General features: G+C 35.4%; 1 protein-coding gene across 1 annotated transcript; it reads right to left on the bottom strand.

Moving 5' to 3' along the window:
* Positions 1–408: 408 nt before the first annotated feature.
* On the bottom strand, positions 409–10,594 carry LOC136831079 (uncharacterized). The gene is made up of 5 exons (XM_067091026.1): positions 10,499–10,594; positions 2,376–2,609; positions 1,467–1,576; positions 821–1,326; positions 409–737 (listed from the first exon to the last, which is right to left on the bottom strand). The coding sequence occupies exons 1-5, from the start codon at positions 10,592–10,594 to the stop codon at positions 409–411; spliced, it is 1,275 nt and encodes a 424-aa protein (XP_066947127.1).
* Between the last annotated feature and the right edge of the window lie 1,534 nt (positions 10,595–12,128).

Raw genomic sequence — 12,128 nt, 5'->3', positions numbered from 1 at the left:
TTAGCATATCTGTCAAGGGTACCCTGCATGGGCAGAGGGGATTAAAGTAAAATGGGGGCCTTGGTAAGGCATAAAATAAATGTGAGTAATAATCAAAATAGGGAAGGGAAATGGTTAAGGGAAAAATAAGGATAGAGTTATAAGAAAATAGATAGTGAAGGACCCTGACATCCTCTTCTGGATAGAGGTGCCAAAGTCTTCATGGGAAAAGGGATGGCACTGTGCCATTTTGGCATGGGTGCCAGGAGAGATTGGGGATCTCTTTGCTACCTGGAATTATCCATTCCTGTGGTGTTTCCTCCATGGACCTCTCTTACAGTGATGGTTCTTGGTCTGGGAATCGGTGGAACGTTCCTGGGGAGAATAATCCACCTGTGTTGGTATAACATGACGGCTGACACAGGGGATCTATAGCTTTGCAAGCTTGTTACTATGATCCATTGCAGTTCCTTGAGTTAATTGGCCATTTGAGACATGGCAGAATCCTTTACTCACTGCTGTGTCTGTGGCAGACTGAGACAGAGTGGCAGCTGTCGTGGCCGGCATGAGAGGCTCACAGGTAAGAATGACCAGCTCAAACAAGGGTTGCGAGGTTGCACCTTTGAGTGAGCTTCCGCTGTGGTTGGGAGGATCCGTCTCTCTTACCGGCATTGGTAGCAGAGCCAAGCCGGGAGAAGAGAGAGGTCCTGGACTGGGATCTCTGGAATGGAGATCAGGGCCGTGCTCTGGTGGCGGCACTAAGGTGATCAGGCACTAATAACTGATTTGGAATTTGCTCAACACATTTGGATGGATGGAGCTTGGCACAAGATCAGCGCACCCAAGTGACACTGGAGAGATTGTGAATCAAAAGTAGGATCTCCTGGAGGGATCAATCTATGTAATGTGTGGCACTGGCACTGGGGGCAGGGCTGGGTACCTGAATGGGATGAAGTCGATCTTGGTGGAGGTGGCCACTGCAACTCACCAGGTGGCACTGGCAGTGGAACAAAATCAGGCGTTTGAGGCTTACTCATGCCTAATGAACAATGTGGGGGATTTCTACCCCTGGATTGTTCTAACTTAGATGGGGACTGGAAGTCCTGTCCCAGGAGGAGGTCATAACCTCCAGGAATGTATCTGGCGACTACAAGGTCACAGATTTCAGATCTGTGAGGTCTCGTGACCCTCAACTTGACAGTAGGAAGTATCATCTTGAAGTGATGGATACCCTCAATTGTGACGAGTTTACATTGGTTAATGATAGCTCCTCTGGGAACTTTGTCTTCCCTTAAGAGGACATTTGTGCCCAGAATCATCAGAATACCTGCCTGGCTGGCAGGGCACCTACAAAAAAGAAGTGCCACATAAATGGGACCTTTTGGAGGACCTAAAGATGTTGGATTGGTAGCTGACAAGGTAAGGGCAGGCGTACTTGATTTATTATTATTAGGGCATTTTGCCCATTAGGTGAAGTGCCCATAGACCTTGCAAGCCAGGCAATGAGTCTGGCTATAGTATTTAACTGGCACTGTCCCATAGGAGGGAGCAGGCCCTTTACCCTTCGTCCACAACCCAGGTGTGGCTCATATGCATCCTGTTGGAGGACATAGAGGGTTGGCTGATTCTCATCCTTCAAAGCACTGTTCAGTGGGGGTGCAATTCTCTTACAATACCCACATACTGGTTTCAAATAAAGTGCCCATTCTTGTGAGGTTGCTGGGAGTTGGTTGAGGCAGACAAGGAGGATATAATTTTCAGCATCAACTAAGATGGGAATAATGAGTATCCCATATGTACAGTGCAACTGCAGCACTCGATGCAAAGTCATAGTGCAAACTTATCGAGATAAATGAGTGGCAAAGCTGGCATGGGCATAAAATAAAAAGTCCTTGAGCTGGAAGAGTTGGATTTTTCCATACCGAGTGGCTTTGAGAGATTCTAGCAATCGTTTCTAGGGCCTGAGTCTTTTGAAGATTCACTCAGACCAGGTTTGTCCTGATTCCTTGGGCATATTTCTCCACCATTTCCTCCAACGGTAGGGAGTTATTTCAAAAGCTTTTATAATGGCTTAGACAAGGTCAAGATTTCCTTGATCCTCAATGGGGAAAGCATTGAATACAATGGCACCTTTCCCTTCAAGGTGCCGTCCCAGGATCAGAGAAATTCCTTCAGCAGAGGGCTGATAGATCGTCAGGACCTTTTCGATATGGTCGAGCCAGGCTTCAGGCTCGGCTTTGTCCCATTTTCTTATGAGGGTGCCTACACTGCTGAGGGTTTAGTGAGGAGAGGGTGTTGGTGTGTTGTGTCTGTCGTGAGCTGCCATTGCAAGCTGATGAGCTCTTTCTTTCTCCCCTCTAATGTCTTTCTTTTTCTCTTCTTAGATGTCTTTCTGCCTCTTCTCGTTTCTCCTGAGCTGGCCTTTCCTTCTCCTTCTCCTGTCTTTCTGCCTCTTCTCGTTTGTCCTCGGCTAGCCTTTTCTTCTCCTTCTCCTGTCTTTCTGCCTCTTCTTGTTTCTCCTGGGCTTTTCTTTCTTTCTCCTTCTCCTGCTTTTCCTTCTCTTCTCGTTTCTCCTGGGCTCTTCCATCTGCCTCCCTTTCCGCCTTGGCACCATCTACCCTCTCTTGGACCTATTCTCTCAGGGCCTGTCCTGATAGTCCCATGTCCTTTCCCTCGGACATGTAGAATTTGAGGTCCTCATTTTGCTGGACTCTGGATGTCATAGACATCTTGAAATAACGCTTAAATGGGCTTGACCTGTTAGGAAATCAAATATGTCTGAAAAGACTCAGGGCTGTTTGAGGGAACGGGTTCAATATGTCTGATGAGACTCAATATTGTTCGAAATGAACAGATTCAAGTTGTCTGAAAAGACTCAGTTGTTTGAAAAGACTTAAGTTTCAGGTGTCTGAAGAGACTCGAGTTGTGTGAAAAGACTCAGTTGTCTGCAAAGACTCAGTTGGCTGAAAAGACTTAAATTTCAGGTGTCTGAAACACTCAGTTCTTCAGAATGAACATAAATTGATATGTCTGAATAAGACAAATCTCAATTGTCTGAAAAGACTCTCAGGTAAAGTTAATGTCTGAATAAGGCAAATCTCAGGGTGTCTGAAAAGACTGTTAAAATTAATATGTCTGGATAAGATCAATCTGAAACACTCAATTGTTCAGAATGAATGAAATGTGTCTGAATAACACAAATTTCAAGTTGTCTGAAATGACTCAGTTAGAAATTAATATGTCTGAGTAAGACAAATTTCAGTTAAAAATTAATATGTCTGAGTAAGACAATCTTCAGGGTATCTGTTAATATGTCTGAATAGACTTAGTGGTTCTTAATGAACGAAAAATTAGCCCAAGCTAATGTAAGCTTTTTGTATATTTTATGTTGCGGAGAGATGCTGCAGAACTAATAAAAAAAGAAAAGGCTTACCGGGTTATACACTTATGGTGTGTAAAGTAGTTTTCCTTGCACTGTTGAATAGTTTTAAGTGCGGCATAATGAAAACAGTTCATCGATCCTATCGAATATTAAAGTCTCCAACACACGAGGGTAAGAAAAAAATGCTTAATCTTATAACATGCACGGAGGCAGTCCGGAACTGCCGAGGTTATGCGTGGGGAGGGAAAGAAATTGTTATTCTCTGTTATCAAAACAACCCTTAGCTCGCAAGTGGCTAATAGTACTCCAATGTTTACTTCTGGTCTCGTGACATCTGCCGTCAGTGGGTGAGTCATGGGGTCGTCTTGACCATGTGTCTGGCTTTTACCTGCTTAATAGTTCCCACCCCACCATGGTTTTCCGAAAATGAATGAAAGAGGAACTTTAGTCCACCATGTATATTCGTTAATAAAACAAATTTACAAGAATACTAGATGGGCTTTACCTGAGAAATATCCTACTCAGTTAAGAATTAAAGGTTTATTACTTTAAAAATGCGGCGAGGTGCAAAACATATAGATAAAATTCAGCGTGGACAAAGAAAGAGATGGATAAATATTTTTGCAAAATGTGGATTTTATAACAATGGAATTTCTAATGGAACTCACAAATCAAAGATGGCTGATGGTTAAGGATGGGCCCACGTGGCCTGGAATTGAAGATTCCGTGTCGGAATTTACTGTAATGATGTAATGATATATGAATAATGTAAATATAACAGAGAGAAAAAGAACTGAGAAGAGAACCAGTGACATAGAGAGAGAGAGAGAGAGAGAGATAAGATGGGAGAGAGAGAAATAGAATAATAATTAAATGAGATACAAGAGAGAGAGAGAAGAGAGATGGTGAGAGAGAGAGGAGATGAGAGAAATGCAAACAGGATGTGTTATGCTGAGACAATCACAAACAGGGAAGCAGTATAATCTGCTGAAATCGTTGAAGGAATGACGATCGAAGCAGGATTGCAATGACTAAATAGCCAAACTATTGGCACGGCATTGGTGAAGATTAATCACCATCGAAATCATAAAGGAATGCCATAAACACGCTCACCTGTAAAGTTCACCTGTGCAAATCTAGCCGGAAATCAAGATTCCCAGTGACGTAATTAGTCCCACCTACTAAAGAGGGGTTAGTTCATCTACTTACACCTAGAGGAAGTCCTTAGATAAGTCTTCAGCCAATTAGACGTCTACAATTCTTAAATTTATAGCTGGACAGAAAGCGTTGCCTACCTGTTTTAGGGGGGGAGCATTCCAAAAGGGAAGGAAGAGAAGGAGAGAGACAGAGAACAGCAGATAGAAGCAGAGAGAGGAGTTTTAGAAGAGTGATGTCGTAGGCCTCACCAGTTGTGGGTTGTTAACCAGATTCAAGAAAGCCAGGCTCACACTCTGACTCTTACATCGACTCACACATCGATTCACTTAACTTGTAAATAATTACTGTCATATTTCAACTATCAGTGTTAATGAAGTAAATAAGCTCAACAAATATTTCTAAAGTCTCCTGAGACTCAAGATTACTAAAACAAAAAAGCCAGAAACGATAAAGCATCTAACTGTAAAAATTAATAAACTTCCTTACATGGGCAATGAATAAAAGCATAACAGAAGGTGGTAAAGAAACATAAAAAAAGAACTTTGTCATCACATTAGCACCCAAACAAGAATAAAACGAAAGACAAATAAGAAAGCATAACATAAATGGTGCCGAGTATAATGGGATCCACAGAAGACGTAAATAAAAGTGCAGCGTGACGAACGAACAATTAGCATACACACACAAGAGTTTAAAAACATTCCCACTACAAAACGTCGACGGCTGAAACAGAGCGAAGGACATAACAAGTGACGAAGTGAATAAAAACTCAAGAATCTAAAAACATTCCCGCTATAAAACATCAACAGAATGAAATGAATCATAACATCGATAATAACAAAGATTGAACCACGAGAACGCAAAGGGACCTGCTACAATCTCTGGAATGGAGTCAGAAACATGCTTTGGAAGTGAAATAAGACTTAAAAACATTACCGCTCAGAAAACCACAAATAATTTGAAATATTTTTCCCCTTTGAAAAACAACGAGTGAACAACGAGACTACAACGCAAGCATTCAGTGAAACAACAACAACAGGAGCTTGTGTTTTGGTGACTTTCGAAACACACCCAAACAGATTTTTTTTTACAATCTGTTAAAAGCGAATGAGTGCATTTCCATGTACATACATTCCCGTTAAAAATAAACATTACTGTGGATTCTAAGAAGCTGACGAAATTGCCTGAAGGTCGGCAAAGCAGGAAAAACAGACTATTTTATTCCAGACCAGCAGGATCTGGAGATGTGGCCCCTGGATGAACAAAAATGGGGACTTTTGTGTTGATCACAGAAAGGAAAGTGAAGAACAACAGTTAAACAACCGAACTAAGTCGTGACTGGAAAGTTATTTTGATTCTCAGCTCTCAGTCAGTGTATTTTGAAAATTATCTCTCTTAGAATGGTATATAATTCTCTCCCATAAAGTATATACAACTTTTATGGTTCTCTCTAAAAATTTTTTGACTTGTGATATTTTTTTTAATGTTTTGATGATGTATTTTTGAATACTGTTGGACCCTTTGTTTATAAGTTTTCAATGATTTTTAGAATACCATTTTAATGCAGGGCTTGTTTGACACATTGAGTTTATGCAATTATTAATAGATTTTACCAATTCAGACCAACAACAGTTAGACAAAGTCGAATTCCCGCGCCAATTTCACAAATATCATTAACTCAAGGAAGTGCTCACACAGGTAGCAATAATAATAATATTAATAACCATAATAACACATTTCAGTTTAGAACAATGGCGCAAGGAGTGATCATTACGCAAGCCACACGATTCTGTGGAAGAGTTGAAAGTTTAATACTGACAAAAATAGGTTAGAATCATATTCTGTGAACCAGTGGTTAGCGGATGCAGAAAGTTGCCATATCTTGTGGAGAATGGCAGATGAAAGACCAAAAATTAATGAAGCCTTGTTTCTCATTAGTTCAGAACTAAGATGGGGATGCATAGAACTTTGAATTCAGTTAGATTCAAAACAATATAACCACATATACTGTCTTTAAAAGAATTTGTTTATCGATCTGGGAGTCAGTAAGTCAGCGTGATGCATTAAAATTAATAAATTCCTTACCCAGCATTATAATGGAGAATCGAGGATATCTTCACACTGATGTTGAAGAATCAACACACAAGGTGATGGAAGGCCTGGGAAATACAAATATCACCATCAGAGCAAAGTTGGCTGATTCTTTGGGCATATCTCTCAATTTTTAGTCAATTTCAGATATATTTCAAATTACTTTTCATTTGGCATGACAATAAAGACTCAGAGAAAAAGAAAAAGCGTTTAATGAAATGTTAAAATTGATCTTCAAAGTGATAACCTTACAGCTTTAATATCAATGAGTAAAGAAATCCAGAAGAAAGGATAGATTTTCAACAATTTGTAGGGTAACAGAAACACTAAATGAAGGCTCGCAGAAATACCAGTTTCTGATAAAAGAAATAACTGTACTAATGAGGTTCCAGACAAGTGAGGGAATGTTGAAATTTCCTTGTTGTGAGCTGCCATTGCACAAAGTACTAGCTCTTTCTTTCTCCCTCTCCTGACAGAATCTTTCTCCTTCTGGACCATTCTTTCTCCACCTGTCTTTCTGTAATGGTCAATTCTCAAACACAAATAATTCTTTCCCAGAGAATAATTATAGCTCAAGGAAATTTCTCTTGAAAAAGAAAGAATAGACAAAATCAAAATTTCTGCCTCTTCAAATTCTAAAACTGAAAATTCTTTCTTTAAATTCAAGTCTTTCTGCCTCTTCTAATTTTAAATATTTTTCTTTCTCCTTGAAGTGATATTCTGCCATATAAACACATTAAATCCCATTTTACTTGCTTTCTAAAGATATTGAACCACCAGGCATTTTGCATTGGGATATTCTTTCTTTCTCCTTCTGATGTCATTCTTTACAGACCAACAATTTAATGATTGTATTCTGTTAAAAGAACAAGAATATATTGTCTAATTTTGATAACCTGTATAAGAGACTAATGCTTATCCTGTATTCAAGAAATTGTGTTAAACCAAAGCCAAGAAAAAGATGTATCTACCACAACTTATGAGACAACTTTGGAAGCATTTATAATTGATCAAGAAATCTTTGTATTTTCAGTACTGTTGTAGCTAAAATTAAATGTCACAACATTAGGACAGGAATAACGCTTAAAAATATTAAATCTTTTAAAACATCATGCCAGTTAGTGATAGCAAACCAATTATATTATGAGCCTCATCTTTTCACAACATATAACTTCAACAAACATGTGCAATGTAAGAATTACTCATACAAGATTAATGAGTTTAAGTTGTCTCAATTAGAATTAAAGAAGCATGAAAATGTGAACTATGTTGATGAATGTTTCTACTATAAAGAAAATGTATCCCCAATTTTATCATTTGTAAATCTAATGGTCAATGTCTGATTACGCTCAGTTTTGTGTATCATAATAATGAGAAATCTTGCTATCAGAAAATAAGACAATGGATATTGATTTCTTAACAAAACAATAATTATAAATTGATGTTTATTTGTGTATAAGTCAATATATATTCATTAGTATTTGATATTTTAAATTATTTAATATTTTAATGTGATTATTTTTTTGAGAATGTTTTGATGAACAATATCTTTTCCTCCACAGCTGGAGAAGCATTTCGTTTTATTATATCCATTGTTATGTTTTATTGCCAATTTGATTATTACTGTTATATCCATTTTATGTTTAGTTAAACATTGAGGACAATGTTTGGTAAACAACTGAGTATGTCAAATGATATAAACAATGATATGAACAATGTAAATATAACAGGGAGAAGAAGAACTGGGAAGAAACCAGTGATATAGAGAGAGAGACAAAACGAACAGAGAGAGTCTGAAGAGAGAGAGAGAGAGATATAATAATAATGAAACAAGACATATATATATATAATATGTATATATATACATATATATATATATATATATATATATATATATATATTTATATATATATATATATATATATAAATCTCAAGTTATATATGACAAGACTCAGTTATATAAAGTAACATGTCTGAGAGAGAGAAGCAAAACAGGGTGTGTTATGCTCAGGTAGTGTAAACAGGGCGAGAACATAATCTACTGAAATCGTTAAAGGAATGACGATCGAAACATATTGTCGTGATTATGGAGCCAAACACTGGCGCGGCATTGACAAAAGAAAAATTAATTTAAATCATAAAGGAATGTGGCAAACACCTCACCTGTGAAATAATTTCAAATCTAGCGAAATCAAAATTTCTGGTGACATAATTGTCCCACCTACTCAGGAGGGTTAACAATCTAATTACACCTAGAAATGCTTAGATAAGTCTTCAGCCAATTAGACATCTACCAAGGGGCTGGACAGAATGTTGCCCGCCTATTTTAGGAGGAGCATTCCATTCTGAAATCCTTCAAAAGGGAAGGAAGAGAAGGAGTCAGACAGCCAACAAAGATAGAAGCAGGCTGGTTTTAGAAGAGTGAGGTGTCGTAGGCCTCACCAGTTGTACCCTTGTTAACCAGATTCAATGAATGCCAGGCTCACACTCTGACTCATACTTGGACTCACACATCGATTCACTTAACTTGTAAATTTGTTAATTTCATATTTTACTAAGTGTTAATGAATGGATAAAAAGCTGCACTGTGTCTCTCTAACGCCTCCTGAGACTCAAACGCTACTTCTAACGACAAAATCAAGAATGATAAAGCTTTTTATTTGTTGCCCGTGTAAAGAATCGATAAACTTCTTTACATGGGCAACGTCTTGAAGCATAACAGAAGGTGGTAAAGAAACATAACAAAAGAACTCATCATCGATTAGCGATCGAACAAGAATAAAAGAAAGACAAATAAGAAATGCATAAATTGCTATTCTCTCGTCTTGAGAGCAGGAATTTAGATTCCTAAATTTCCTAGACTCTTTCCCTATCTATCAAGACAAGAGAGAGAGAGAGAGAGAGAGAGAGAGAGTAGAGAGAGAGAGAGAGTTGTTTCCAAACTAATCCAACGATGCAAAAAAGATGCAGCTAACATGCGATAGCACAAAAATCTTATGGAATTATTAATACACTATCTCTTCTCGTGAATTAATTTGGCATGCACGTGGTCTATCAATTACCTAACACTGATTGCAGTCACTTTTCACACCTAGCATAAACCTAAACAAAATGTTTCGACACGTACTTACGCTGTGGAAATGGCTCTTCTCATGTGCTTAAAATGGAGGGGGTATGATATGAGGGCCGTCTCGAAAATGATGCAGACCAGCTAGCAGTTGCTATCCCGCTGATAATTGCAAGGCAACCGGATCCTGGTAAGGTACGGCTGTTCCTACAAATATCCGAGGGATACTTACTTTATTATGGGCGGCAACGGATGAACATAGGGAGTTCTCTTTATTCATTACACATCTGACTCAATATTAGGACAATTCGTCGCCAAACAAAAAATTTATGGCTTAGGGCCTTCTTCATGTGATGGAAAATTATGTAAACTGAATGGTTCTCTTAACTAATTATATTTACATAACAAACACAGATCAGAAGAATGACAAATTACTATGCAGGTAATAACAAGGGCCCGCTAAAATGATGAATCCTGCACAGAATAAATATTCTACTTTGACGATGTCTTCATAACAGGGAACATCGCAGTGGGGAAAAGGAACTGCACATGGATCGAGCCGAGAGATTCCACAGTCGAGGCCTATCTGCAAAATATGCAAGATGGTTATTTGCAATAATAATAAGATGCTCAAAGGGAAACTGAGGAATGCATAGACGGTGCCAAATAACTCAGTTCAACACAAATGCATAATTACGTTAACACTGAATGCTCAAACACAAATTACTGAAGGTGATCGCACAATAGAAAATAAATGAAAAATCAGGTGGAGAAATAACAGGGATCGTGACTGACTATGAGACCTTATTCCGGCACATTACCTTTGTCAAGATGATGGTAGCCTCATTCAATAGGGCGCTGGAGATGAAGGAGGGAATTAAAAAGCCACTACAGAAGTCTACTGGTTCGAGCCCCATGGTCGAACACGTGGGAAGTTCAAAAGGACAGCCAAGTTAAGGACATTTGTCCTGAGGTCATGTTCAGCACATTCTCTCTCTCGATTTTCTGTTGCATCATCTATAAATAACCTTCGGGGATTATGCATCACGTCTCTTCTAGATGGTGCAAATGTCAATCTTTGTCAAGTTTTCTATGATGACCGCATGGCATGAGTTAACCCTCATGGAGGGTTCAGAATTGTGGGGCAAACTTTCTCTTTTCCTCTTCTCCCTTGCCTTGATTGACGCCAGGAAGGTATGACAGTCACCTGGAATTAGGCCTAAAAGCAGTCACCTTGAACAGAGATGGGTTAGGCTTAACCATTTTGGGAATGAAGGAGAGAGTTTATGAAGGGGTGAGTGGAGACCCACAGTTCTAGTAACTAATAATTGTGTTAATTTTTATTTCCTTCTCGATTATGTACAGATGTAAAATTGGGGAGGTTGCGAGGAAAAGAGGTCCCATCTGCAAGAAATATATATATATATATATATATATATATATATATATATATATATATATATATATATATATATATATATATATATATATATATTTATATATTTATATATATATATATATATATATATATATATATATATATATATATATATTTATATATATATATATATATATATATATATATATATATATATATATATATATATATATATATATATATATATATATATATATATATATATACATATATATATATATATATATATATATGTATATATATATATATATATATATATATATATATATATATATATATATATATATATATATATATATATATATGTATATATATATATATATATATATATATATATATATATATATATATATATATATATATATATATATGTATATATATATATATATATATATATATATATATATATATATATATATATATATATATATATATATATATATATATATATATATATATATATATATATACATATATATATATATATATATATATATATATATATATATATGAAAATATATATATATATATATATATATATATATATATATATATATATATATATATATATATATATATATATATATATATATATATATATATATATATATATATATATATATATATATACATATATATATATATATATATATATATATATATATATATATATATATATATATATATATATATATATATATATATATATATATATATATGTATATATATATATATATATATATATATATATATATATATATATATATATATATATATATATATATATATATATATATATATATATATATATATATATATATATATATATATATATATATATATATATATATATATATACATATATATATATATATATATATATATATATATATATATATATATATATATATATATATATATATATATATATATATATATATATATATATATATATATATATATATATATATATATATATATATATATATATATATATATATATATATATATAT

The sequence above is a fragment of the Macrobrachium rosenbergii genome, chromosome 48, assembly GCF_040412425.1.
Source record: "Macrobrachium rosenbergii isolate ZJJX-2024 chromosome 48, ASM4041242v1, whole genome shotgun sequence".
NCBI lineage: Eukaryota > Metazoa > Arthropoda > Malacostraca > Decapoda > Palaemonidae > Macrobrachium > Macrobrachium rosenbergii.
The sequence above is the reverse complement of the archived record's forward strand: the minus strand, read 5'-3'. Positions and strand labels throughout refer to the sequence as shown.

Excerpts from the sequence above, each read along its gene's own strand:
- LOC136831079 (XM_067091026.1), bottom strand. The coding sequence starts at position 10,594 with ATGGGGCTCGAACCAGTAGACTTCTGTAGTGGCTTTTTAATTCCCTCC. Across the intron at positions 2,610-10,498 it reads CTACCATCATCTTGACAAAG|GTCCAAGAGAGGGTAGATGG; the intron begins GTAATGTGCCGG and ends CTGAGAGAATAG. Across the intron at positions 738-820 it reads ATCTCTCCAGTGTCACTTGG|TGCCGCCACCAGAGCACGGC; the intron begins GTGCGCTGATCT and ends TGATCACCTTAG.